Source organism: Streptopelia decaocto (assembly GCF_964273445.1).
Source record: "Streptopelia decaocto genome assembly, chromosome: 1".
Classification (NCBI taxonomy): domain Eukaryota; kingdom Metazoa; phylum Chordata; class Aves; order Columbiformes; family Columbidae; genus Streptopelia; species Streptopelia decaocto.
Window position 1 is genome coordinate 83,655,179 of NC_138663.1, and position 24,134 is coordinate 83,679,312.

Consider the following 24,134-nt stretch of genomic DNA (forward strand, 5'->3'; position numbering starts at 1 on the left):
CAAAGGGACGCAAGTGACAAGTGATCAGGACCTGGCATGGGTCACTGACCAGCAAAGTTCTCACTTTTTTTTTTTTTTCCCCCATAGAAAGTCCATTTGATCAGATGTCTCCATGGCAGCCTTGCAGGAGGGGATGTTCTGAACTAGTGGATGGCAGCCAAAGTGGCTGCTGTTGGCTAAGGGGCAATTGGCACAGTACACCCATCCCTACTGCTGCCTGCGTATAATCTCAGGAGAGAGGAAGAGGTGGGGACAGGCTGGCTCCTCCCCCATCCCACCTCTTCATTTAGACTGTGCTCAAAAGAAATTACCCCCCTAAAGACAGCCTCAGTGATTTCAGAGGAAGAGGGGCATTGGAGACTGGGCAACAAGAGCCCCCAAGATGAGGACAGCCATCCTCCTGAGCCTTCTGTTGCACATGACAGCTGCTTTTCACCAACTGTGAGTGGTGCTGAACTTCTGTTTCGGTCTCTTTTATGAAGGCATCAGTCTAGGTAGACAGACCACATTCCATGCCATCAGCTCTCATACTTCCTGCTCTATCAGATCACCTCAAAAGGTGTCTGAGACATTTACCTTGCCTCCCATGCATTTGATTGACTCCTGCGAGTTAAAATACAAGCCAATTTTTTGGGGAGCTTCCAAGTCAGACCTTAGGCTCAGGGGTGTTTTCTTCTCCAGTTGCCATGCCAGATCAGATCCCTGGTGTCTAGACTGAAAGGTTATGAGGCCACTTCTGAAGACTGCAAGTGATTGTTTTAGGGAGTTCAGGAGACAGCTGAAGTAAGAGGTTTGAAAAATATTATAGGGCTGTATTTAAGCTAATCAAGCAGAAACTATTTCTCAAGGTATCAGTGAAGCAATCACTTTGCTGGGTTCACTGTTGCTTTTGAATATTGACTGCAGTCATGGCACATTGCTGAGGATTTCTACATGGAAGCTCTTTTGCATTTCTAAGCACTTGACCTGATGCCACCTCTGATGTTTTCTTTCCTCTGCCCCAGACATTACCTGGTGGTGATCCCTGCAGACCTCCGCTACCCATCCACCCAAGTTGCCTGCCTTCATATCACCTGTTATGAAGCAAAGCTTCAAGTGAATCTGGTCCTGGAGTGCTCTGCAGGACATAAGCTTTTAGTGCAAGAAACCATCCAGAAGGAGAAGACTTTCATGTGCACTAAGTTCTGGGTGAGCCACCCTAGGCAAATGCCATCACTGATTTTCCCTTCAGGAACTGTAAATCCCTTGTGTTACTCCCTAAAAAGGGATAACATGGACAGGGTCTACTATGCCTTGCAGAGAGCCTGCTAGAAAGAGGGGTGGATGGTGCCTAGGAACATCTATCCCAACATAATATCTGTTGGTCAGCACTGAATTCCCATTCTGAATGTAATTTTGAAATTGAAGTTACTTTTGTTAAAATCTACCACACTTCTGTATACATAAAAAGAACCCAGCTGTTTCCTTCTCTTCCATCACAGACCAGATGAAGCAGCTTTAGCTCTTCTCTGAAGGACTTATGCAGCTCCACAGCTAAATCTTGGGGAAAGTGTTTTGCATGACATACTGCAGTTTCTGTAGGATCTGAAGTCAGGCAGCAACTCAGCTCTTAGAAGCTACTGAAGAGCAGTTGGGAGTAAATGGATGTGCTTGTTATTTTCAAATAGCATCCTAGAGCTGATTCATTGTTGGTGGGAATTTAGCAAAGACAGCATAAGGCAGACATGCCTAAACAGTATCCCTTCTGTTATACAGTATATTCTGTCCTGAGACTGCTGGGGGGGACTTTGACTGCTGGTGCCAGGAAGAACCTCTGTCTCTTCTAATCTGGCTTTCTTGCTTGTACATGCTGGGTAGTCCTGAAGGCCTAGCAGTTGAGGCTGTGCTACAGCTTGATCTTTCTCCTTTGATTCTCTGCTACCATCTCCCACCTTTCTGGCATCTGCCCATCTTCCTGACCAAGTCTGAAGACTCAAAGGTGTCAGGAACATGCTTGTCACTAGAGACAAAATTCCTTAACCACTGGGAAAAAGGACAGATTCCATGACATGCAGGACTTCCTGCTCTCATGTAGGGCTGAGTGAGATCTGGATGTGATCTAGATGAGGTATTGGAGAGAATGGATGGCCTGAGACAGACGGAGGAGAACTGGTTAGTTCTTCCACTTTACTGTCAGTTCCGGCTCAGAGTCCCCAGAAGATTACCTGGGGGCTGCATGCGCTCCTCTCTCTGTACAGGTTGCACCTCCAGCTGACGGCACAGAAGAGATTGCCACTGTCAAACTGATCATAACAGGTGAAGGGGTCAGTATTGAGGAGAACAAAAAAGTCCTGATTCGCAAGGCCAGCAGCGGCACGTTCATCCAAACAGACAAGACCATCTATCAACCAGGGCAGACAGGTGAGAGCTGCAAAAGGGAGCAACTGTGGGCCCTAGGCTCTCTGCTGGTAACACCAAAAGGAAAGCCTTCCATTGCCTGATATTTACAGACAGCCCTAACAGAAGGCTTTTAGAAAATGTCTCTTGTTGATGTAATGTTTTCAGTGGCTGTAATGTCCAATTGTGACTGTGAAGTTGCAGGAGCTAGTAGGTCATTGTCCATGTTATCTTACATGTGGGAATGTCCGTGGCAGATGTTATCGCAAATGTGTATAAAATAGAGACAGAAGCTGGGGAAACAGAACAGGAATCTGTAGGGAAAGACTGAGATCTGATAAATATACTCCCTGATTTCCTTGCCTTCAGTGAAATTTCGCATTGTGACTCTGGATGAGGAATTCATGGCACTCAACAATTCGGTAAGCCAGCCCTGAGGGGCTGCAGAAAAGGCTGCCTTGTTCCATGGATGGATCCTACTTCATTTCTACCCTGCTCATCTGCCCAAGCTCCAACTTTCCCACATTCATCCCTGGGCCAGGTTTGATGGGTGTCCAGAGGAGAATAGTAACTCAAGTAAAAGCTGGTAACTCAGGAAGATGGTGGAGGTGTACATGGCTCTTGCTTGTCCTGGTCATGCAAGCACAAGCATAGGACATATTGATTCCTGATGTGATGGTGTCATGTGGGGAATTAATAGTTTGCAAGTCAGGATTTCCTGGATATTTGGTGGGGAGGGGTGCTCTTAATCTGGCCTCTACAAGTTGTAACATGGGAAATTCTGATTAGACATTAGAACAAACTTTTTCATTGCATTGATGATCAGTTATTGAAACATGCTCAGAGAAGGCATTTTCATCCTTGGAGATGTTCAAAACTCAGCTGGAGAAGGCTATGAGCAATCTTCTCTGAGATGCTTCAGCAGGCTGTTGAACTAAATGACCTCCAGAGGTTCCTTCCAAACTATGTGAGCCTATACCTCTGTAACCCTGTTAAGACTGCAGCTGAGCCAGAGCTAGGTCTGTTTGGGTAACAAGTTTTCCTGATGGAGCACTCTGTCAGGAATAGCTGGTTGACCTCCAAGTTGGTTTTTCCTTTGTCTTTCTCTAGACCTTACTGTAATGGACCCACCTGGGACTTGCCATTTTTGGTGACATTTGTTTCACTTTATATTGTTCTCCATGCTGTAAATTTGCAAATCAATAGTTGCACATCCTTCAGAGAGGGCTGAAGTGTCTTGTGTGTGTTGCTGGCATGTGTTTCTATTTTCTAATGTTTTTACCTTTCCCTCCCCACAGATTTCCCTGTTTGTCCAGGTGAGTTATGCTTAAATCTAGTGTTACAGTAATACTGATGGCAGCCATTTCACTAGGCTATTCATATTCAGTTCCTGGTAGATTTTACAGACCTCTGAGCGGAATAGTAGAACTTCCAGATTTCTAAAATATAATCCTTCAGCTTCTTTTTGATGTGGTTACTTGAGGTTATGCTCCCAATTACTTCAGTAGAAATCTGAGTTGTTCTAGACTTGTCATAGCATAGACAGATAAACTTAGACCTTTATGAAATAAGTTGGAACTGTGAAGGATGTTTCCTTGAAATCAGAATGTAGATAAATGTAGGAGACTCAGATGCTGGGAGCTGAGTCTGGGAGTTATTAATATATTGCCTTCAAAATTTCTTGACTAGACTATACCAGACCTCATTGCTTAGCTATAGAACCTGGTAATCTGCAGCACTGAAATTCTGAAGCTCAATTTCTATAGGGTGTGGGTCAGTGAGATGCTGGAACAACTGTTTCTTTCTTTCTTTCTTTCTTGTGGATGTAGGACCCTAAGAACAACCAGATAGAGCAATGGCTGAATGTGCTTCCCCAAGACGGCATTGCAGATCTGTCTTTCCAGCTAAGTGATGAGCCTCTGCTAGGGACATATATCATCAATGTAACCAGTGCAAAAGCGTATGGCAGCTTCTCCGTTGAGGACTATGGTATGAGCATGTGGAGGATAAGTCTGAGCTGCAGAGAGGACCTTGCTCTCTTTATCGTGGAAGCTGGGTGTTTATTCCATTATAACCATCCCAGGAGCAAATGGGAAAAGTAATAGCACCTGTCACAGAAAGTCTGAGCTGAGGCTCAGGAGAGAGACAACTTTGGGACCATAGGTCTGTGTGTGGGAGGAATGTTGAGCATGGATCCAGACCTTTGACACAGCTGATTCCTGCAGATCTCTGCATTAGACAGAACAAGGTCATTTAGGATGGGCTTTTCCAGAGAGTATGAAGTCCAGTGCCATCCCACTTCTTGTTCATCCCCTAATTAATTGTGTTGGAAGACTAATCTCTCAGTGCAAATAGCTGTCAGAAGTACTAGGACATGGGTATGTTTGGGTTGTAGTTTGGGAAAGAGGAATCAACCAGGGCCTACACACAAATCCGTTGAAGAAAAAATGGAAATCTTCCCTTTCCCCTTCTTGCTATCTTTTTTCTCCATTTCTTGGCTCTTACTTCATCATAGTCTATCTTCACATTGATTCTCTGGAAAGGCTGTCCCTGGCCAGTGTTTCCTACATTCCCTGTTGCTTCCTTTCCAGTGCTGCCAAAATTTGAAGTGACCTTTGAAGCGCCAAATCAGATTTATGCACTAGATAAAACCTTCCCACTCCGGGTATGTGGCAGGTGAGGATTCTGCTTGGAGGGATGGCTCTGTGTTAATTTCTGGCCTGATGAGTGCAAGATGGCTAGGTAACCATGAGGGGGAAATTACTTACACTTCAGTTACAGGAGGCCAGAATCTTCCACAACTGCACTCTGATGCAACACAAAACATTCCTATAACTATCCTGGTACTCTAATGCCCCCTTTCGAAAAACACTCTACGAGTCTCTATACACAAAACCTGGTGGAACAACCTACCCTTTGACAAGCAGCCATTTGTGGGACAGAACATGGCAGATGTTTGGTATTCATCTCCCTGCAGAACAAACTCATGGGAAATGAAGGGAAGCTTTTCTAGATTATGCTCTAGCGGAAATGAGAGAGGCAAAAAGGAATTGCCCCAGGTACAGTCCAAGGACAATGCTAGGTTTAACAGCCTCATATAAAGGTGGTTTTTAAATGAAAGGCACTTTCTTAATCACCCATGCTTCTGCTCATAAGATGATGCATGCCTTCAGCATATTCTCGGGTTATAGCAGGTGATGCTGATGTAAAGTGCAGAGCTCTGTGCTGAGTCAACACCTACAACACTCTGGTTTCCCAGAACAGATTATATCACAGAGCCCTTGATCTCCCATCACTGCGGTGCCCCAACTTGGCCTTGCTTATTGAGTCAGGGCTCCTGAGCCTGCTGTGTCTCAGTCACTCTTTTGCTATATTGTGAAAATCTCCAGGGCTACACAAAGTAAGCACTGTGTTCTCTTGGTGTGTGTGACTGTCTCTTCCTTTCCCTGCTGCCCCAAACAGATACACCTATGGGAAACGCATCCAAGGCATAGTTCATGTGAGCCTTTGTCAGAAGATAGCCCCATTTCTGCCCAGTGCTTCCAAACCTGATCTCTGTCAGGAATTCAGCAATCAGGTGAGATACTTAGCAGGAGCTGAACTGTATTCAGAGACATTTGTGCTTAGCCCCAGGGTAAGGCAGGGCTGCTGGAGACTTTAACTGAAGTATAGTGGTGTTACCCTGTGGTTTTGGCTGTTTAGCCACTGGTCTACTGGTGCTGCCTCTTAGTAACTGTGCCTGATGACTATGACTGCGTGTGCATCGCGTGCAAGCTCCACATCCTGGACAGCTGTGCCAAAAGGCAAGCTCCCTGAGACCAGGGATTTTGTGCTGCTGTTTCTGCATTGTTTGGGTAACTTCTAACATAAATGCCTTGCTCAGACCTTGTTTCCTCTCTTTGTACTATCAGACAGACGAGACGGGTTGCTTCTTCACAAATGTGACTCTGTCTTCCTTCACTCGAGACTTTCGGTACTATCAGGACAGCATAGTTGCAGAAGCCTCGCTGGTGGAGAATGGCACAGGTAACTCTGGAAACATCTCTGGTGGCTGGTAAAAGGCATGTGAAGATGCACTAATTTTACCAAGAACACTGGAGACTTTCAGGCTAGCAAGGGCTCTGAGCTTTCTGAGCCCAGAAAGCTCACAGATACAGACAGAGCCACTGGTTCCTGATGGCATGACACACTCACTGTGAGTGCCTGTGGTCTCAGGTGCTGAAGCTTAGGGACCTCTCTAAGGGCAAGAAGTGGGAAGAAGACTAGATATCCAGAGTCCTGTGCAGATCATCTCCCTGGTATGAAGTGTGTGTGCAGCTGAACATGTGCATCAGTATTACCAGTGGGTCACTCTGTGGGAAATTGCTGATTTGTGCTTGTCTACCTTGCTCCCTCCTTTATGTTTCTGTTTCACTACTTTCATTCAGACATACATGTCAATGCTTCCCACAAATTACTCATCTCCAAGACTGGCGGCACGGCCTTGTTTGCTGATGTGAAGTCTTACTACCACACTGGAGAGATGTACAGGGGGAAGGTAATTCCCAGTTATACAGTCCTTTGGAGGGGGGAGTATGAGCAATGCCTTCACAGTAACTTACTTAGTGTCTTGTCCAGCCAGGGGCTTGGGAGGACATTGAATGATTCCCAGAGACAAAACTCTTGAATGTGAGAAAAACACCCTGTACTGCCATTTGCCGAATAAGCCTTGAGTAGTAACAGCTGTGGGGATCCATATGTGGGGTGCAAACCCAAATACTTGGAATTTCAGCAGCGGAGAGGACTTCTGCTGTGAAGGGATAGAGAGCATGGGCGTGAATGAACATGTGCAAGTGATAATAGGAGGTGACCAGTAGCAGTGTTGACCATATAGTTAGCGACTAAAAGGAAAGCTGTCTTTGGAAATTCTGCTCCCGCCTTAGAGAAGTAAGAGATTCTGTCCACTGATTAGACTCTTCTGCATTTCTCTTGCTCACCACTGTGTTCTCAGATTAAAGTCCTCGACTACCAAGGCAAGGCATTGAAGCACAAAAAAGTCCTCCTTCTAGTAAGCTGCGGTGAGCAGCAATTTAAGCAGGAGTACATCACTGGGGACTCTGGGACAGCTTCATTTAGCCTGAACACGACTGCTTGGAACAGCACCTTGGCCTCCCTGGAGGTAAGTGAGGAAGTGTTCGTCTTGTTGGCAGGGGTACATGTGCATCTCAGAGCTGTTTATTGCCCCACAGACATCTCCCCCGCTCCTTGAAGAACAGTAATTCAAACCTGAAACACCTCAGCATGTTCTGGATCTTGCCTCCCTCTGAGAGCTTATTTTCCAGATCCAAATTGCTTCTCTCACAAGCTCTTCACACAGAGACCTCTGCTATGATGTTGCTCAGACCTGATCTGAGCTTCTTACCAAGCTGCAGCTAGGGTGATTTGCAGCTGACTTGCTTAACTAGATAAAGTAACCTTTTTTTTTTTTTTTTTTTCCCTTTGTGTGTGTGTGTGTCTCACCAGGCAATTGTCCTGCATCAAGATTTGGATATAGAGCCTGGGACAGCTGATCTGAGTTACCAGCGGGCCTCTCATTTCATACGTCCTTTCTACAGCACCAGCAGGAGTTTTGTCTCTATTGTCCGTGTGCCAGAAACGATGCCCTGTGGTAGAAAGCAGACTGTCCAGGTGGACTTCAGAATTTACCAGGAGGACCTGGAACATGGGCCCAGGCGTGTCATTTTCTCCTACTTTGTGAGTTTCTGGGGAAGTGCTAGTAGGTAATGGCTTAAGGCACAAGATCAACATCTCCTACAGATTCAAGCCTGTTATATGATAGCTTTGGCTCAGCCCAGATCAGGTAGCTTGTCCAGCCATCATGAGGCTGGATCTTGGTTTTGATCCTGGGACTGTAGTAATAGCAACAAAGGCTGCACCTTTCTTTTGGGCTCTGCACAGGTGCAGGGCAGGTATTGGCCTTACCTGTCCTTCCCCAAGTCTTTTGATCCCTTGAGCTCTCTCTGCTACCTGAGAGTGAGTAAAGCTCATATCCCTCCTCTTTCCCCCATTCAATCTCCAATTTCAGGATTACTTTGATCTGCACAGTGGTCTCAAAGACTGCAACTGGCATTCGTTTCCCTTTCTGTATTCTTCACTAGGTCACAGGGAAAAGAGGGATAGTCCATGCAGGTCAGAAGACTGTTTGGGTTGGGCTGCCAAGAAGTAAGTGCACGTCCCTGTTTCGTGTCTAGCAAGCATTCAGTGGTTTGTGGCATCCTGTCTTATTTGGATACGTAACATAAGCCTCTTTTCCATTTAAAGCTGGCTCACAATTTCTGTTGCATCAGAGCAATGTGCCTTTCCAGCTTTCATGTTTCCTTTATCCTCCTGCTTGGTACTGAGAGAATAATACTCAGCATTTCCCAGCCCATAGGCTCATCCTCTGTTTTCTTCATTTTCTAAGAAGTCTCCTTTTGCTGCCCCTGCAAATGGCATGAAACTATAGCCTTACCCTTTATCAAAACTCTCCTGCTTTAATTTGCAATTGTGTCTAAAAATAATCTTTAAGTAGTTAGGATGCCATAGTCTGTCATTTTGATGGGTGTTTACTCACTGTTGTCTACTTCTCCAGCTCTTTTTTTTTAAAAGCCTAAATTACAGGTGCTTTGGGACAAAGGTCATCTCTTTGTTGGTGATGGGATGGGAGATGTTTGGAGGCTTTGAAAGATATCTGAGATTCTTACTCAGCGCTAAGCTTGAACTCCAAATACCTGTTTCGTCTCCTTGAGGCAATCAACAGAACCAGGAAGAGTCTTTTGCTGGTCTTGAATATCAGATCCAGAGGTGTGCTGATTGTTTTAGTGGTCACCAGAAATCTCCTTGGTCCTGAAAGACTTGAGGAAAGGAATTAAACAGGCACATGCAGGATGGCAAAAGCTGATCAGAGTCCATTTTCACTACAAATCTACTTTCTCTTCTTCCCTCTCTCCTCCATCTAGTGCTGAAAGGCTTATTTTCCATCCCTCTTACCTTCAGCTTGATCTCTGCACCAGCTCCAAGACTTGTAATTTATGTTATCTTCCCTAATGGAAAAATCATCGCTGATTCTGCCATCCTCAGTGTTTCCATGTGTTTCAGAAATAAGGTAGGATTTGTGTCTGAGGCCTGACTAAATGTGTGACAGTGTAGGTGTCTGTTGCAATGAAGAGACTGAGGAATACATAATATGTGTAGCTCTGTGTGGCTGATGATGTGTGGGATGCTGACACATAAACATGTGAATGGTGAAGTGTGCTGTGATGCAAGTACATGTGGAGCATTATGAGGGCTGCTACAATGTTTGAGAAAGAAAGAGAATTGCTGTGTCTATCTCTGTAGGCTTGTATAACAACTGCAAGCCAATAGGATCACAGCCCAGCACAGGTTACTATTGTGATTCCCAGGAGAGTTCAAGGCTGCTCTGCTGCTCCTGCAGACACCTAAACTTGTTAGTATGTGGTGTCAGAAAGACAGCTGAGAGTGGCTGATGAAAGAGGTGGATTTTACTGGCTGTCCAGAAAGGGCTGAGTGATGTGGTCTTTGTGACACCCATAGGAATCTGCTTTCTTGGCTGTGTCTTGTGCTCCAAAGATGAACTTCTGAGGACTGGAATTACTGCTGCTCCACAGCTGTCTATCTGTCACGGGCAGTCAGATCCAAGCAAGTGCTTCAGGAAACAGATATACCGCACAAGGAGCCTGGACATAAGGTCTAGGCTTATATTAATCTGAGGCTCCAAAAGGAGCAGAAAGACAGCTGTGTGAGGTGTGTGATCATGGCTGACTGGTTCGCTGGGTAAAGAGAGCACTAAGTTCTGATACAGGAATGTCTTCAGTACTGTGAACTGTGTACAATGATGGTTCCCCCTCTGCCATCTTTCCTGTTAGAACCTCGAAGTGATGGTTTTTAAATACCTCTGGGGGTCTTGGGAAATGCCCCATCTTTCCATGCAAGGCCTTGGAAGCTCTCTTCATGTAGGTCCCTTCCCTGCTCAGGAAGTGGTAGGGTGGCCAGCAGCAGAAATGTCACTCACCTATTGACTGTATTCTTCCCATCCAGGTGGAGCTGGGCTTCTCAACGCCCGAGACCCTTCCTGATTCACAGGTTGGTCTCCACATGCTGGCAGCTCCTGGGTCCACATGTGCTGTCTGGGCTGTGGATCAGAGCGTCCTTTTGCTGAAGCCAAGAAAAGAGCTCAGCAGCTCCTTGGTGAGTGAGCCTGCTTTAACTTCTTCCTTTCCCTTGTCTGAAATGAAGAGATGGGGAGACAGACTATTGCATCTGTGCAGAGCTTATATCCCAAGTGACTCAAAGCACTGCCCAGAAGGATCAGCAGTGCTCTCAGTGTGTCATGGGTAATGGTTAGGGGTAAGAAAGAGGTTGAGCATCACTCAGTGCACCAGTGGTAAATGAGCTTCTGTATTATGTCTCATGTTCAGTTCAGCAGGTTGTGCTGATGCTATCAGAGGAGTGACAGTGGGCCTGGGCATTCTGGCATATAGTCATGAACAGTAGCCAGGAACATGTCAAACAGGCCTTGGATGAATGACAGGAAGGGAATGCCAGGTTTTATTTGTGCTGATTTTTTTTTTTTTTTTTTTTTTACTTTTTCTTGCTTTCTCAGATCTATGGACTGTTCCCATCTGTTTATAACTCCAGGTATCCTCGACAAGTGTCTGAAGATGATAATTCATGCGGGTTCCCAAATTCTGATGAGCCTGATGTGTTTACAGCATTCAGGGTAAAAATGTTTGTTTTGGTGGGTTGGGAGAATTCATGAATTGAGGGAAGTGTGGCCCCCTGGCTTTACTAATATCCTAGGAATGCTGTTGCAGACAGTACGGGGAACAGGTCCAGTTTAAGCCCTTGTAACTCACTTGTTTGAATAAAAGACTTGAAATTGTTGACCAAGAAGAAATTGTTGTGTGGTTCTGCACCTTAGTTGTGTGATTCAGGATGCCAAGGATGATTAGTTACTTTAATTGGATTTCACATAGCATGTTGAATCTCCATAGCATGAGCAATTGCACTCTGCAGGCTGAGAAGGCATAGTGCCTAAATGACCATGTGTTTGAAAAAGAATAAATTCGATTAACTCAGGCCAGATGACTTAGCTCAGAAGACCTTGTTTGCTCATTACTGAGGACCTGAATAATTCCATTTCAAAATGAAGCAAAAAAATACTTTGCCAAGCCAGAGGACAGGCAAGTCCCCATTGGGTGATGGACAAAAAGGCAGAGGATAGAGAGCTTTTGGTGCATCAAGGTTTGTGTGTTTCTTTTTCTTTTTCCCTTCAGGAAATGGGGTTGAAAATTATGACCAACACCAATATCAGGAAGCCCAGAGTGTGTCCAACCACTTCATCGACAACCATGCTGCAAGAAAGAGCATTGTTTACTTCCAGGCCCATGTTGATGTTTGCCCAGCCCCATAAAACATATAACAGTAAGCATTTACCAACTGTTTCCTCTTACATGGGGTACTCTTTCAGGTGATAGCAATCCTGGGTTTGAGCGAAGAGGCAGTACTTGCTGTAATTGTGAATGGAAGAGGGAGAGTGTTCCCTGTGGTGCTAGTGTGAGGCTGCCTGGGGCTCAGGGCTTCTGGCTCTGAAACATTAGTGAGCTGTCTGGATCTTAACTCTTATCTCCAAGCTGAGGGAATGGTTGCCCTTCACTTGATGCCTACAAATGCAAGTAAGGTCCACAGCACCTCTGTTGTTTGAAATGAGGCAAGAGATTTTAAAACTGGGATAGGGCCTTCTGTTCCAGTGCTGTGCTTGCCAAGTGCTGACTGGATGACCTGCTGGGCTGGAGCTCCTCTGTTCTAAACCAGGGCCCAAGGACCTTGTTATGACTGGGGCTTTGTTATTTCCAGCAGAGCATCTGACAGCATCTATGTATCAGCCCACTATGTTTTCACCTGTTTCTTCAGCTGAAGAGAAAGTACACAAGCATTTCCCCAAAACCTGGATATGGGATTTGTATTCTGTGGGGTGAGTAAGCTGAGCAGTAGGCGTCTTGTCTGGGTGGCTTAGTGTAATGGGGAATGGCAGCAGATACACTGGGTTTAGATTATAAGCTGCCAAGGAAGGTGTCTAAGGATGTATGTCATGTATGTCATGGACCTGTCAGGCCATTTCTCATTGGAGCTGATGTCTGCATTGAATGCATTTTCCAGTACTAGACGATTGTATAGAAGTTTTGTTCATCCATGGGAAATAGCTGGCATGGGACTACAGGAAAGCATGTGCAGTGCAGCAAACCAGCTTGGTTTACTGCCCGCATCCTGCTTGTGGTAGCCCTGTGGGACAGCATTTCCTAAACTGTGCTCACAGGATGTATCCTTGGGATGCAGGTGAAGTTGTTCTTCACAGAAGTCCTTTATAGTACTGGGAGCTGTGTCTTGTGTGAAGGGCTCAGGGAGTACACAGGGTGTGCTGAGGGACCGTTTGGAGATTTTTCATTTCTGACTTCAGGAATTTCTTGACTGGAGTCTGCTCAGGCCAGATGCCCCCCTATCTGCCTTCTCCCATCTCCACTGGCCTTTCAGCTACTTCCAACTCTTCACTCCCTAGCAGCAGATGTCTGCTATGTGAGATTTATGTGATGGTGATTTATGGAGATTTATCTCTTATGTGATTTATCCACCACTAGCCTGATCTGAGCAACCAAACGTCTCTATGTTGTATGTGTTGCCTTCCTGCATGTGCCTGGCAAAAGTGAATGTCTCCAGTTATTTGAGTCAAATAGTATCATAAGCTTTATCCAGGGCTGTTTTTATGTCTGTTGTGGTAGCAGCCACAGAACAGTCTGCTACTCTCAGAAGCTGTGATGTGGGTACAAGCCAAGTCTCTGCCCTGTCTTCCTATTGCACTTTAAGATGTCAGTGTCTCACAGGAAGGTGAACAGCTGGATCTGTCTCTTCTGCTAAGTTCTACAGATGCTGAGCCAGTCTTGTTGCTCTTCTGATGTGTCTGGTTCTCCATCCCTAGGCTAAGAAGAATAAAAATGCTGACACCTATAAAGCATTTTTATATGTGCAAGTGGCAAGCACTGTCTGAGAGAAGCCTTGAGTGTGATTGATGACATCTTGCAGCCATGTAACCTCTTGTCAAAAATGTTCTGTTCATATAAACATCTGAGGAAGGGGTTCCTACTTTTACAAGGACCTACAAGGGCTATAAATTCAGCAGAGGTTAGGGGTTAGACTGAGCTTGGGGGGTGGGGTACACTGGAGAGAACGGTGCAGACCAGGTCACCTGGTGCTGTGTACAGCAAGAGTCAGTTAAATGCTTCTGTTGCTGTCTACTTCTCAGTCCCAGTGGAAACAAGAATATCACCGTCACTGTGCCTAATGCCATCACAGAATGGAAAGTGGGGATGTTCTGCACAGGACGTAATGGCTTTGGACTTGCTCCAACCTCCAGTCTGCTTGTGTTCAAGCCCTTCCTTGTGGAGCTCAGCCTGCCGTCTTCTGTGATCAAGGGTGAGACGTTCCTCTTGAAGGCCACAGTCTTCAACTACCTGCAGCGATGCATGAAGGTAGGTGAGCCCTGTAGGCTCTGCAAGAAAAGCATGGTATGGGTGGGTACGAGATGGCTCAAATCTATGGCCTGTGATGTTTATCTTGTTACCACCACTATCTCTGCTGTACCTTCAGATCCAAGTGACCCTGGAAGAGTTTGCTCACTTCCAGCTGAAGCCATGCAAAGGCTGTGTCTACAGCAGCTGCTTATGTGCCAAGGAAGCTAAGACCTTTCAGTGGAGCATCACAGCTGAGCAACTGGGTGAGTAGAACAGGGAGATGGGGTGGTGGAATTGGGAAGGAATAGGACCAAGGTGGGGATGTTTTGTACGAGCTGACGTGGAGCAAGGAGTTGTTTGCCCTGTTAACCAGAGAGTACATGTTTGCATTCATCCTAAGGTCATGATTACTCACAAGTCTGTGCTAGGAGGTACAGAATCATATAGGGCTCTGATCTGATTTTTTGTTGTCACAGGTGACTTCAATTGTATTAAAGGGAAGTGCTTCCTCAGAAGAGGTTTTTTGCACCTAAATGTGTGTTATTTTCAGGGCACATGAACATCACTGTCAGCACAGAGGCTGTGGCCACTGAAGAGCTCTGCGGTGAAGAGATACCATATGTCCCAAATCAAGGACAGAAAGACATAATGACCAAACTCCTTCTAGTCCGGGTCAGACAAGCTTTTCTGTTACCTAGACCTGAAAGTGGGGTTTGTGAAATTCCCAGGTTTTGTGCAGGTTAATTTTGGGAGTTACTCCTTGCTATTAAAGATGTCTAATTAAGAATCTCAGGGCCTGCGCTGGGCCTAACGAAGAGGGCTGATGGATGTGGGAGGGGTATCCTCCACTTCATACTATAGGAAACTTTAAATATTACACTCTTTTATGTCCTTGCTCTTGAGCTCTCACAGACATTCACAAGTTATGATATTCTGAAAAAGTGTGCTGTTTTCTCATCTGAAATGAAAATAATTGACAATAATTTGCATTATTACATGGTAATGATATTATTCCTGCCTGAACCAGGATTTTGTCCATGTCTAATTCTAATCCACTTGTAATCCTGTTTCTCTCCTGTGTGCTCATTATAATGCTACTTTTCTGTGTTCCAACAGCCAGAGGGAGTCTTGGTAGAAAGGGCTCGCAGCTCCATCCTGTGTCCCAAAAAAGGTAGAGAGATTGTTTTTTTCTTTCACACTGCACATCCCCCACTTCCTGCCTAACCACCTCCTGGGTCTTTCCACTTGTTTAAATATTTTTCTGTCAACAAGACCAACCTACAGAAGCAAACTCTAATCATGGTGCCAGCTAGAGCTTCGCCTGTGTAAGGATATGGGGAGGTCTAATCTTTTAGCATCAGTGTCCCTGATACTAATGTGACAGCTTGAGGCCTTTTCCACCTGTGGTAATAAAACCGGACTACCGAACATCGTGAGGCTGGAGGACGTGACTTAGGATTGCTGCTCCCATCTTGAATTTTATTGTGTATGATGGGGCCATTAGCAGATTTTGAGAGCATGAGGTGCATTGAGAAGACATACCTGCAACTGAAATCTGAAACAAGATGAAGTAACTTATGTAAAGGAAAGCACGAAGGTGGCTTTGACCACAGAAGGCTTAGAAGAGAAGATCCTCTCAACCTTTTCAGAAGGAAGGCTGTTAGGATAATGAAGTTGCAGTGAGATTGATGGGGGGAGTTGAGGGTGGAATGGGACAGGGTGGGGGTGACCTGCAACCTCTGTGACAGGAAAATGGGCTGTTAGCATAGAACAGTTTCTAATGACCTCTGGGGATTTTGAAGGCTGTTTTCATCATGATGTCTTTCTTTTTGTCCTCTCCACACACCTTTCCCTGCTGATGTCAGGGAATCCAGCACAGGAGTCTGTGTCCCTGAAGTTGCCTCTAAATGTGGTTGAAGGTTCAGTCAGAGCCACAATCTCAGTCACAGGTAATAAACTCAGCTATGCTAATACCTTTCCAAATCCCATATCTCTAAGTTCAGCCCTAGGAAAGCCCAAATCCAGAACCCCCCAACATCCTTTCTGAGGTTTCCAAGGCTTCATTGCCTTGTTCTTCTCATGCGTGTGGCTGTGTTTCCTGGCTCCAGATAGCCTCAAACACTCAGCAAGGAAGAGGATGTTCTGTTTATGGGCTTCCCCTGCCAGGATGGGAATGCATAGAGCCCGTATGGAGGGCACAGTGGAACTTATAAACTGACTGGCCGGAGGTGCCCCCACACTGCTGTGCTGGGGCTGTCTTGCCCGCTGCACTACTGGGAATGGGTCACAGGCAGGAGGAAGTGAATCCCCAAGCCTCCTACCTAGAGGTGGTCAGGCTGCCTACACTTTGTTTCAGGTGACCTCATGGGGACAGCACTGCAGAACATGGATCACTTGGTGCAGATGCCCCATGGCTGTGGGGAGCAGAACATGGTGCTGTTCGCCCCTGTTGTCTATTTACTGCAGTACCTGAAGAAGACGAGGCAACTGACCCCTGAGATCAAGGAGAGGGCTACAGGATTCCTGCGCAATGGCAAGTACAGCAGACCCACCCTGTTCCTCTGCCTTCTCCTGTGTCCAATCTACCAATGGTTGCCTAGTCCCCTTCCCCTCAGGGCACTCAGCTGCTTATAATGTTAATATCAGCCCATTCCCTGCCCAGTGATCTCACTGCAAATACCATTCTGAGCACTAATGTCCTGTCCCACTTGCCAGGATACCAGATACAGCTGCAGTATCAACACCCTGATGGTTCCTACAGTGAATTTGGTACCAAGGATGAGTATGGTAATACTTGGTAAGACATGGACTCTCTCCCTGCTGTCTACCTGCTGTCAGACAGCCTGGAGGTGGGCAGCTTTCTGCTTCCAACATTGGATCCTTTCTGTCCTATTGGACTCAAAGTCTTCCAGGTGTTTTGTGGGCTAGGGCATCCCAGGGGTATACAAGTGTCCCTGGGATGAACTGTTTTTGGACCAACAAATAGCAGAACAATGGTGAGAAGAGACCCACCAGTTTCAAATTCCCACTTTTTTTCTTTTTCATCAACTTCTGCTTAGATTCTTTCAGTTCATTCTTCCTTCTCTCTCATTCACTCCATTTCTTTCTGCTTCTCTCTTCCCTCTCTCATGCCTTTTTTTCTGTTCTCTCCCCAACCAGGCTGACTGCATTTGTGGTTAAATGCTTTGTGCAAGCCAAGCCGTACATATTTCTGGACAACAGGACCATTCAAATGGCTCTCACCTGGCTGGAGCTCCACCAGCTGCCCAATGGCTGCTTCAGAAATGTGGGCCAGCTTTTCCACACAGCCATGAAGGTAGGACCCAGAGCACCTTGAAGGACAACTCAAAGCAGTTCTTGCCAAGTACTCATAATTGTTTAGTTTTCTTTCCTGTATTGTTCTGCTTTCCTGTGTGGGAGCAAGCCAGGAATAGGTGGGACCTTTACTGAAAGGCTTCAGGTCTTTGTATATTAACTTTCCCAGCTTTTTGGTTGTTTGTGCTTTTTGTAGGGAGGTGTGGATGGGGAAGTCCCCTTGGCTGCCTACATCACTGCTGCATACTTGGAGGCAGGAGAGTCACCAGAGGTAAATACTGGGATTCTTTGCCATGCTCTTGCCTTAAGATCTGAATCCTGAATAGCTTAACGGTGTCACTGAGGCAGGCAACAGAGCATCTTCAAGAGGCTGTGGACAAAGTAATAGAGTGGGGCAGGAAGAACTTACTGCTTCTGAGAAAAAGCCTCAATTATCCCTTGAGGATGCCATTGCTGGCAGGGGAGAAGCTGAGGTTAGACTACAGGGAGCAATTGGAGTTCATAGATGGATACTATGACCATTTCCTAGGCTTTGGCTGCTCATTTCTGCTCCTTCAACCCATCTTCCCACTCTCTTGCTACCGTTTGTACTATACATAGCTGAGAGCTAGTGGTGATTTGTTAGGAAGGACTGGTTGGTGTAGCTGTTCCCACAGTCAAGTAAATAGTCATAATGACATTTTTAATGTATTTTAGCTTCATTTCACTGAGAGGGCACTGCTGAAACCCGTGACCAGCTTGGGGGGAGTCTGTGAAGCACCCTGCACCAAGGGCTGGAGACACTGCTTACTGGTGCTGCACTGATACAAAGAGAGGAGGGCAGGCTTGAGGCACTATGGGTTGCTTTCTGGCCAGTATATGCTAATGTGTCCTTCTGCTTGTGTGTGTTAGTGTTTGCCTGCCTCATGTGTGTTTTTGTGTGACCAACATGCACGCATCTCTTCTCTGTAGAGTACAGTGGTGCGCAAAGCTCTGGACTGTATCACTTCTTCCCTTCCTGAAGCTGCCAGCACTTACACCCAGGCCCTGCTGGCCTACACCTTTGCCTTGGCTAAGGACTCTCAACGCACACAAGAGCTACTTGATATACTTGATCGGAAGGCAATCAGAACAGGTATGGGAGCTTTGGTGCCAGATGAATATCAGAGAAGAGGCAAGTGAGCTTTCTGAGCCCTTGGTTATATGCAACCTGGCAGGACCATAGCCTTACCCTTTAGGTCCTTCACCAAAGAGAGCTTTTAGACAGCCAGTCTACAAACTCTAAGTATGTGTTGGCAATACTGTGGTGTGGGTGCTGATCTCCTTCAAACCTCTCATCCTTTTCTGGTACTCAAAGTAGAGGCTGGGCTTTGAGAGAAGTGGGTTTTCTTAGGCAGCACTGCAAAGCACCAGAGAGTGAAACAAGCTGGCCAGCTGCCCTACTTCTTGTTAGTCGATGACCCCCAGGAATGGCTACTGGGTAGCTAGCCAGTATCAGGTATAGTGGACCCAGCGAACAGGGCAACAGACTTGGATTTGGATGTCTGGGAGGTACTGTGTATGCAGATTATTGGCATATTAGTTTTTGTTTATCACCCTGGCAAATGGGTCTTTAAATGTGTAACATGGAGTGCTGAGCATTGCAAAATATACAGGACTGCAGTTTACCCAGTGACATGATGACCTAGGCAAGAGGTATTTACTCAGTGGTCTTGAGATACACCGTCCTCCTAGGCCTCAGGATTTCTTTCCTGACATCCCTCAGAGTCATCTACTCCCTCCCTTTCCCAGGTGGGCAGATCCACTGGAGTCAGACCTCATCCAAGCCCAGACCCAGTACCAGCACTTGGTCACAGCCACTGTCTCTGGATGTGGAGTTGACAGCCTATGTCCTCCTGGCCCTGCTCTCCAAGCCTAATACCACAGGGTCTGATCTCACCACAGCCTCGGGCATTGTGTCCTGGCTCACCAGGCAGCAGAATGCCTATGGAGGGTTTGCCTCAACACAGGTAACTCGTGGACAGGGACAGGGATGTTGCTTGAGAAATAACCTCTGCACAATCTATGCACAATTTATGCAAGTGAGAACTCTTTGAGGAGAAGAGCACTTGTAAATGGAGGTCCTCGGGACAGTGAGTTCAAGTGTCTTTGGGTCTCAGAGCTGCAAGTGTCATTGTTTCTTCCTTTTCAGGACACAGTAGTTGCCTTGCAGGCCTTGGCTAAGTATGCAGCACTGACGTATGACACTGAAGGGGTTGCAGAAGTGAGGGTGAGGTCCCAGAGAGGATTTGGGAGGAAGTTCCAAGTCTCCTACCAGAACCGGCTATTGGTGCAGGAGGCAGCACTAACAGAAGTCCCGGGAAAGTTCTCAGTGCAGGCCCATGGCAACTGTTGTGTCTTTACCCAGGTAGGTTCCCACAGACCCTCCTGTGACAACCTTCTGCTCATCATCTTATTAAAAACAAGTCTCCATTGTATCTCTATGCAAAGAAATGTGCATTAACTGGGCTTTAATCCCAGCCTGTTGCCAATGCAACAAACCTGTGTGCTGTAGAAGACTCAGAGACAGAACGTGTCCCAGTGTGACGACAGTGATGCTTCCGTGGTTCTCAGGGTATTGGAGGGTGGAAATGTTGTATATTGGTCCCATTGCTGTGTGCCTGACTTGCACAGTCTCAAGGGAAAGGGTGAGGAGAAGGATCCCCAGCTGAAAGGATCATGGAATGTTTCCAATCTGAATGACCTGTATTTTGGGTACCAAGATGAGTATACTCACTGTGTATGGTTTATCCAGTCACTGTCTGGGGTCCGTATCTTGAGGATTAGAGTAGTCAATGAAAAAAAAATAGGTATGATAGATGATACTGAACTAATTATCAATGTCTTATTCTGTCTTTTCCTATCACCCTGCAGATGGTGCTGAGGTACAACATGCCTTCCCCACAGGTCTCCACATCCTTTGCCTTGCAAGTGAAAACCAAGCCTGTCAATTGCACTGAGGATGATACACACTCTGTTACTGTCTATGTCAATGTCAGGTGACTCTAAAGACACAGATTCACTTGGGAAGGAAAGCCAGGCATGGCTGGAGAGCTGAGAGGTGCTTCTTGGCTGCAATGCAGGCACCAGGCAGTTTCAGCAGAAGTTCCAGGTGGAAGATGGAGAAGGGGGAATGTTTCCAAGGGCTTTGGTTCTTGCTAGGGAGAGGACTGCAAGTAGGCATCTCAGACTGGGGATGCTCAGAGCAGTGCAGCCATCATCTGCTCCCTGTGAGAGGGAAGAGTGCCTGCCTTGGCCCTGGTCCTGGCTGGGCTGCCTGGCTCAGGGTCCAACACACAGTGTATGGTGGTGGAGGGAAGTTGGGAGAGATTCTCTTTTTTATCTTCTCCTCCAGGTACACTGGGAAGAGAGCCACTTCCGGCATGGTGATCGTGGAGGTGTCCCTACTGTCTGGATTCGTGCTGGCTCCAGGATCCCAGATGTCTGTAAGAAGCCTGGAATCAGGATGGTGATATGGTGTCAGTGGGACTATCCGTGCCCAAGGAGAGGGTGTGGTTGCATAGGAAGGTGTTGTCTGTCTCTCTCTTGAGCAATCTTACCATCCTGTTCCCTCTGCCACACGACAAACATGAACACATACTGTTGGCTCTCTCTTTGTGCCTCGAGGTTGGTCATCTTTCTGGCCCAATTCACTCAGCATATTCTTGACAGCTAAGTAGCCTAGGTTTCTGGCCTTGGGCTTTTCACGAGCTGAGTGATCCTGCAGGGGGATGAGCCTGAAGGGCTAATAGCCCAAAATAAGTTTGGAAATGAGTAAATGAGAACCTGCCTACTCAAGCTTAAATAAACCTTGTTGGAATGTCTCACACTTGCTTTTCAAAAGATCCAACTAAATTGCTTCTTCTCCTCTCCTGTTCCTAGCTGCAGCATTGGCACCCTGTGAGAAGAACCGAGAATACACAAGGAGGTGTTGCCATCTACTTGGACAAAGTATGTGTGTACTACTAGAGGAGCTGCAGGAGAGGAGAACAGTGGCAGAGTTGTTTGGGGAGTCCAGGGCTGGGCTAGCAGAGCACGATATTAATCTTCCTGTCCTGCCTTTGACTCCACAGAGTTGTTACTGCCTATTAGTAGAATCAAATTTAGGTGAGGAATAAAAAGAACAGCTCATAAGTGAACTGTCTTTTGCTTTTCTTTCCTAGTTGAGCCATGAGTCTGAGACATATGTCCTGCATCTAGAGCGGGAGATTGGGGTGACCAACCTGAAGCCAGGCCATGTCAGGGTCTATGACTACTACCATCCAGGTGAGTCTGGAACCGTGGGATGTTAGGACTGTCTGGGTGTTTGCACTTGGCTCTATGCAAGGATAACTTAGATCTCTCCTGTTGTGTTGCAGAGGAGCAGGCCCTGGCTGATTATAATGTCTTCTGCATCTGAGGTAGGTGTGAGTCCCTTCCTCTGCCCCTGTACAGAGCAAGCAACCCAGCCATCTCTCTTCTGTCCCAGAGCAGCCCTGTGTAATTTTGATTCAGCACATTCCCATCATTTAGGACTTTATCTGGAATTCCCTAGGCCTCCAGGGACTTTAGTCTCTGCCCTCTTTTTTCTGGACTTTATGATATAGTCTTTGCTGGATTGCCCTGTAGGCAGGACATCAAGTGTTTAACATGTAGCCATGCTGTGAAGGACCAGTCATGTTCATTTTCCAGGACTTCCTACAGCGCTTTCTGAGCTGGTGTAGTACATGGGACTGCTTGCCAGCTGACAGTGCTCATAGATGCTTTGCACTGTTGCGGAACAACTTCTAAGCAGAATTCATGGTGCTAGTTTCATCTTACATTGTTTGGGTATGGAAAGTCCCATCTATTGCTGGGGAGGGACTGAAATAAAACAAGGCCACTAGATCAAAACAGAGATACCCTTTCCTTTTACATCCTTAGTGAGAGCCTGGGCTCCCTAGCTGTTAGCATCCCAAAGTTAATAACTTGAGTCCTATTATTTGCTCTCTGGGTTACTCCTTCTTCCTGCTCTCATTTCTCCAAGGACTTGGTCTGCTCCCTTACTGTCCACTATTTCAAGCCACAGGGATCCCACTAGTGCGAGATGCCCTAGGACAGCAGGGCTGCTGCATTATTGCTTCTGTTTTGATGGGATGTGCGTCACCTGGAAAGTCACATCTCAGGAGGCTGGGGCAAACCTCAAGTTAGATTTGAAGACCAAAGCCAGCCCAAGCCATCCTGTTGATCCTGACAGCCATTTCCAGGTGAATTCTTTGGGGTGTCTGATTAATTCTGATTGTATTAAGCCATGGATTTTCTTGATTGTAAAAAGAATTACAACAAAATATAAATCACAAATCTGAGTCCTGTGGTGTGTGCTTTGACTCTGTGACAGAGGATTTCCTTGGAGGAGAGAGCAGGTAAGCAAACTGTCATAGAGAGAGTGTAGCTGAACCACGCACCTTGCATTCATTTCATCCAACACTGGATTCCACTCCAGCAGCATCATGCAGTCATCAGTATGGAGCGAGGACTTCTAGCTCTGTATGGAGACTAAACCCACTGAGCATCATCTGCTGCACAAAGATGTAGCCGAGCAATAAGGCCTTTATATGAATGTAAAGTAAATCCACTCTGCTTTGTATCTCACAGATTAGCTGCTGTCCTCCTAGCACAGAAAGAGGGAGGAGAATAATTTTAGTTTCTGCACCACCTGTGAAGCTGGGTCTTGCACAGGACAATTCAAACATGAGTTGTCAGGCAGGGATGGTACCCCAGGGTTGAACAATTCCTGCTTAATGAGTTACTGAAGGGTGAACAGGGTCCTTGTCACATGACAAGGAGATGCAAGGGCAATTCAACAATCAAAACTTATCCAACGTCTGTCATAACTTTTTAAAATAAAATCTCATGGTTTAAGGAAATCCAGCTCATGATCTGGGATGTTCAAGCTTGACAGTGCTACGTCCCTGTATAGACAGATGAGTCTCCAGAGAACCTTGCTAGAGCTGGCTGTGCAAGTGTGATGGCTGAGTGCAAAGTCAGGCTTAGGAGTGGAAGGTCTGGGAGGTGGGTGAAGGTTGAGGGTCTGGATTTAGCTATAGCGCTGAAAGTTCTCCAGAGCAGATCCTGTAGCAAGGCTGGGATTTGTGGTGGTTAAAAAGGAAGGATTTTGAACGTGTTTAAATTTCACATTTGAAGTTCCAGAGTAACCCTGAAGTCTCAGCAATTCTCCTCTGCGAGGCACAGACACAAGCATTGCAAGTTCTTTTGGTTAAGAGTGAACATTCTCCATAATGCACTGAGGACATCTGCCTGCAAGGCAGGCTGCTGAAAGCCTGCTCTGTGCTTCATGTGCAGCTTAACAGGACCAGAATGAATGCATAAATTCAGCACAGCAGTGTTGTGGTTTAACCTGGGCCAGCAATACAATCACGATAGCTGCTCACTCATACCCTCTGCCTTCCCCTTCCGCCAACAGGGGAGAGAATTGAAAAGGAAGGGAGGTACTTGGATTGAGATAAACACAGTTTAATAAAATAACAAAATACTAATACACTACTAGTAAATATATATACATACAGTAGAAATAAAAGATAATGGAGGTAATTCCGAATGAACTCTGTCCACGCTAAGCAGCCAGTCCCAGGAAGTGACACCCTGGTCCCAAACAGAGGAAAAACTCCAAAACTCCCCTGACTCTGGCAAAAAAAAAAAAAAAAAAAAAAAGCAAAGAAAAAAAATGCATGCAAGAGAAAGTGCCAGAGAGCAAGAGTGGGAACACCCCCAAGAGAGTAAGCAAGAGATCCTGAAAGGTCCCAACTGTCCTTAAATCTAATGCTAATGGGATGCTAATGGGATGGAATGCTCTCATTGATCAGTCTGGATGTCAATCAAGCTCTGCCCCATTTCTGCCCCCCT

General features: G+C 46.2%; 1 protein-coding gene across 1 annotated transcript; it reads left to right on the forward strand.

Annotated features, from left to right (window-relative positions):
* Positions 1–1,724: 1,724 nt before the first annotated feature.
* On the forward strand, positions 1,725–22,552 carry LOC309452587 (alpha-2-macroglobulin-like protein 1; the record flags this gene model as incomplete). Its single annotated transcript, XM_082076006.1, has 35 exons — positions 1,725–1,754; positions 2,238–2,400; positions 2,746–2,798; positions 3,675–3,692; positions 4,206–4,365; positions 4,968–5,052; positions 5,839–5,953; positions 6,288–6,402; positions 6,804–6,913; positions 7,367–7,534; positions 7,879–8,109; positions 8,514–8,577; positions 9,354–9,499; positions 10,453–10,602; positions 11,018–11,134; positions 11,691–11,838; positions 12,271–12,388; positions 13,712–13,937; positions 14,056–14,182; positions 14,470–14,591; positions 15,036–15,090; positions 15,785–15,868; positions 16,276–16,452; positions 16,635–16,716; positions 17,079–17,235; positions 17,431–17,505; positions 18,186–18,348; positions 19,005–19,222; positions 19,405–19,620; positions 20,127–20,251; positions 20,608–20,698; positions 21,135–21,203; positions 21,416–21,518; positions 21,611–21,652; positions 22,300–22,552. 34 exons carry the CDS (start codon positions 1,725–1,727, stop codon positions 21,649–21,651), a joined length of 4,122 nt encoding a protein of 1,373 aa, XP_081932132.1. The 3' UTR covers position 21,652; positions 22,300–22,552.
* Between the last annotated feature and the right edge of the window lie 1,582 nt (positions 22,553–24,134).